At 37.5% G+C, this 4,942-nt stretch overlaps 1 protein-coding gene across 1 annotated transcript; it reads left to right on the forward strand.

Annotated features, from left to right (window-relative positions):
* The first annotated feature begins 1,733 nt into the window (after nucleotides 1–1,733).
* LOC111377730 lies at nucleotides 1,734–2,770 on the forward strand. Its single transcript, XM_023000860.1, has 3 exons — nucleotides 1,734–2,139; nucleotides 2,325–2,506; nucleotides 2,621–2,770. The coding sequence occupies exons 1-3, from the start codon at nucleotides 1,734–1,736 to the stop codon at nucleotides 2,768–2,770; spliced, it is 738 nt and encodes a 245-aa protein (XP_022856628.1).
* The last annotated feature ends 2,172 nt before the right edge of the window (nucleotides 2,771–4,942 follow it).

The following is a 4,942-nucleotide window of genomic DNA, read 5'->3' on the forward strand; positions in this document are numbered from 1 at the left end:
TAATGTTTGATGCAAATTCCATACACGAATGTTTGATGCAAATTTAGATACCCTTGTTTTGTCACTAAGAAAAAACGATATCCAAAAAATGAAAATCATTGTTGGGGAGATTGACACATCAAAGCCAATGTCAAACTGGCTAAAAAATTCTATGATAGATTCTTCAAGAAGGTGGCAACAAAAAAAAAAGGCTTGAACTTGATTTTTGGCCATTTAAATACCGTTTTGTTGGCCAATTCTAGGGTTTTTTGGGTTGGGTATTCTTCCTCTTTTATTTTCTCTCATTTTTCTTTCTTCATGCTTTTTCTTTTATTTTTCTTGACATTTTGGAAGCGAAATCAAGAGCATGAGGAGAATACACATTCAAAGAGGTGGAGAGTTTTTGGGGAAATCAAGTTCAAGCCTTTATCATCTTCAAAAGGCCAACAAAAATATTTGTATCTTGAATCTTGTATTTTCTTCTCTATTATTTTCTACTGGTGATGTATTGTACAAAAATTCTCCTTTTTATCATATATTTAACATGGACTAAATATTTGTGTTGGGATTTATGGTAGTAGCTTAACCTAATTTTTAATTAATTTTAATATTTGCTCTTTAATGTTAAGTTATTTATTTTTATGTGTTTTTACTACTATTATTATTGCATTTTAATCTATGTGGCCAATGAATGATTATGTTTAGCAATTTGTACATCATTCGAGAGAAGATTGTGCATCTTAGACCAAATAGTAAAAACATAGGTTTGTGTAGGAGATAGAGATGTACCCCTAACCTTTGGTGACCCAATGAACTATTTTCACAAAGATTTAATACAGTTATTTGGTTTTAATCAACATACAGATATAGTAGGTTAAACCAATCAAATATAATTAATTTCGCTCGAGAGAGAGAGAGAGAATAAACTAAAACTGGAAGATCGGGTTTAATATCGTGAATGAGTAATTTGTTAATTGGTTTGTGGAAAAATCAATTAGGTGATGATTAAGCAAAACCATGAATACTAACCACGTTTCCTTCCGAAATTCCCAAGATTTTTTATATTTTCTTATTTTGTAGGTTTTAAATTAATTTCTTTATTCCAAAACCATAGTTTTAATTGTGTGTGTGAGTTTATTTTTATTGTTAGAATTAAATTAATTAAAGTTGTGTAATCTAAAGCATACATTTCTCGAAGGATCGACAATCCAGACTCAAAATGTCTACTTTATTACTTGAATGTGACCCGTGCACTTGCGGCATGTAATTTTAGCGAACATCTACCCACCGTTTGGACAGCCCAACTTCCAACTGAAAACAAACGTGACACAACTGTTTCAGAATGGGCACTTATTTTATGGTAGAGCTGAGGAGAACCCACATACACACGTCTCTCGGTTCTTTGAGATGTGCCAACACTTCAAGTATTGGGTATCTCAGATGACTCAATCAAATTGAGGCTGTTTCCACATACACTGCGGGATCAGGCAATTGGATGGCTCGACTCCCAATCGATCGCCAGCATTACTACATGGAATGATTTAACACAGAAATTCTGTACCAAGTTCTTCCCGACCGCCAAGATTGCAAAGCTCAAGCATGACATATCTGTCTTCCGTCAAGGTAAATCCGAGTTTTTTTATGAAGCCTAGAATAGATTTAAAAATATGCTGCGGAAGTGTCCACATCACGGGATCAGCAAGAGACTCCAGGCCTAGTACTTCTATGCGGGACTATTTCCGAGTTTCAAAAGCATGGTTGACTCTTCATTTAACGGGTCACTGTTCACTAAAACTATTGACAAGGTACACAAGTTATTCGAGACTATGGCTACTACATCTGCTATGTGGACATCAGAATGGGTCGTACAGAGAAGAACACCGGGAGTGTGCGAAATTGATGCATATCCTGCCCTATCTGCAATGATTGACTCACTATTTCACAAGGTGGAAAGCATGTCACAGTCAGCGAATGCAACATATGCACGAAAACCAAATTGTGAAGAATGTGGAGCGAATCATAGTACGGCAGAATGCCCAATTTTATCACAGAGAATGGAACAAGTAGAGTACATGCAATGGGGTCAACATCAACAAAACTATCGAAATTCAAACACTTACAATTCCAGTTGGAAAGAACATCCAAATCTTTCATGGGGTGGTATCCAAAATCAGAATAGATCCCACAGGCAATTTTAGCAGGAGAAGACACTTCAATTGGAAGAGATGTTTACAAAGTTCATGGAAAAGACAGTGACATAAATGGAAGTAAATAACCAGTTCATGAAAAAGACTAAAACGACTCTCCAAACTCAGGATGCTGCAATTAAGAACTTGGAGACGCAGATGGGACAGATGGCACTCGCTATAACGAAAAGGGCACAAATACTTTACCAAGCAATACTGAGTTAAATTCCAGGAAGCATGTTCAAGCGATCACAACTCGAAGTAGGATGCAACTACCTGAGAGATACATTGAGAAGCGGAGTGTAAATAATGAGACAACACCCTCTACGGAAGTAGAGATTGTATAGCAAGGTGAGCAGACACGTGAATCCACATCAAATGAGCGCTCAGAAACATCACGGAGTATGACCACCATTCCAGTTAACCCCTATAAACTACACATTCCATTTCCCTAGAGATTGGGGAAGTATAGGATGGAGCAGCAATATAAGAAGTTCCTCGAAATCTTCAAAAAGCTCTACATCAACATCCCATTCGTCGATGCACTACTCCAGATGCCTAGCTATGGCAAGTTCCTGAAAGACATCTTAACGAATAACCGCTAGTTAGAGGAACATGAAACGGTGATGTTAACCAAAGAGTGCAGTGCTAGGATCCAGAAAAAGCTCTCACCAAAACTGAAATATCCAAGGAATTTCACTGTTCCTTGCACAATTGGTGATTTTTATTTTAATAAAGTATTGTGTGATCTTGGTGCGAGTATTAATTTGATGCCACTCTCTATATTCAGGAAACTAGGATTTGGAAAACCTAAGGTAACTACAGTAACTCTACAGCTGGCTGATCGATCACCTACACATCCACGAGGGATTATTGAAGATGTATTGGACAAAGTAGATAAACTCATGTTCCCAGCGGGCTTCTTGATTTTGGACATGGAAGAAGATAATGATGTGCCTATTATTTTGGGAAGACCATTTTTTGCTACTGCAAGAGCTCTCATAGATGTGCAATAAGGACAATTAACTTTGAAGTTGGGAAAGGAGCAAGTTTCTTTTAATGTTTTCAAGGTAATGAAATACCTCACTGAGCCTGAAAGCCGTTTCCAGATTGAAGTGGTTGACATAGGAATCCCCTATAATTTTGCGTTGAAGAAACAACCAGACGTTCATGAGGCTTGTGTAGTGCACTCTCCATCCACTCTCACTGATTCAAAGGAGAATGAGGCATTCAATGTGGGATTTATAGGACGAGGAGAGAAAGTCACACTACTTGGAGAAGGATAGGGATAAAATTCGGAGGATAACTGCATTGCGGAACAAGAACATATTGAGCAAACTACGCAGGACCTAGGGATGTCAATTGGGCTCGTCGACTCGGGTCGAGCCCCATTTTGAGGTTTTGGGCTTAACCTGAGTCAGCCCATGTGGCTTGCTGGCTTAAGCTCGAGCCTTATTTAAAAAAAAAAACCAAAAGAAGAAAAAGAAAAAAAAAAAAGCAGCAAGCACTGCCTTATTTTTAAAGCAGCAGCTTGTTACCTTAATTACCTTAATTAAGGCAGCAATCTGATGCCTTAAATAAGGCAGCTGGCTATTACCTTCTTAAGGCGGCAACAGTTGTGCCAATACAATTAAATAAAAGAGAGAGAGAGAGAGAGAAATCGAGTCAGCTCGGGCTTGACTCACTAAGGCCTGAGCCGAAAGCTCAGGTCAAGCCTTGTTTTCTGGCTGAGCTTTTACTTGGCTCAGCTTAGGCTTGAAAAAAGCCTGTTTGATTTTACTCGAACCGAGCTCGAGCCCTGAGTTTTAGCTCTCGAATTGGCTCAACTTGGCTAGTTGACAACCCTAGGCCAGGACCTCCCAAACCATATTTAAGGTGCCACAAAACACATGTGCCAAAAGTTAAGCTATCGACTATAAAATAGTGCTGGTTTGGAGGTAACCCAACGTTTTTACCCTTTATTTATTTTGTTTTACATTAGCCTAGGAGTTTTTCAATTTTTCTCGACATTATTAATAGTTCTAGGTCATCCTTCACCCATTTATATTCAAACAAGTACTAATGCATTATGCACGAGTCAAGAATGTTGAAATAGTATTAAGTTATAACTTGTTATGAAACTAAGTTCGTGGCTTACACACACCCTACATGATTTATATATGCACTATCAAACAAGTTTGGGAGAATGGTGCGTTACATGAATTCCTTCATGCACCTAAGTTCATCAATTATCACCATGAGATATAATACACATCCTTTGTACTTTTGCAGGATGCCGCCAGGAAGATCTCAACAGGACAAGAAAAGGTTAGCTCCACATACGGCATTGTGGGTCCAAGTTTTTCACCACCTCCATACTGATCAGGGAAGTGCTAGCTACCCCATTTCTTGTGCTTTCGATTTATTTTGTTCTTCAATTATACTTATTTGAACTTTTACTTTATTTCAACAATGAGGGTAATATTATGGATAAGTTTGAGGAAAGGAAAATTGTGGCATCCATTCTTTGTGCATTGTTCATATTCCATCAATACATTTGTTTAATCTTTTGCATTTTGTGTGCTTGTTGAGTTTTTTTTTTTTTAAATTGCATATTTTTTAATTTTTTGGTGTTTTTGTGTACTTATGTGGGTTTGATAGTCTTGTCGACAATGATGTGAATATTGGAATAGGTATGTACTAGGAACTGTAGATATGGTGCAGAATTTAATTAACTTGTACTTGTTGATGTGATACTTGACATTTTTTTTTTGCACATGCACTCATGCTTTACATGT

Source organism: Olea europaea, chromosome 3 (genome assembly GCF_002742605.1).
Source record: "Olea europaea var. sylvestris chromosome 3, O_europaea_v1, whole genome shotgun sequence".
Taxonomy (NCBI): Eukaryota; Viridiplantae; Streptophyta; class Magnoliopsida; order Lamiales; family Oleaceae; genus Olea; species Olea europaea.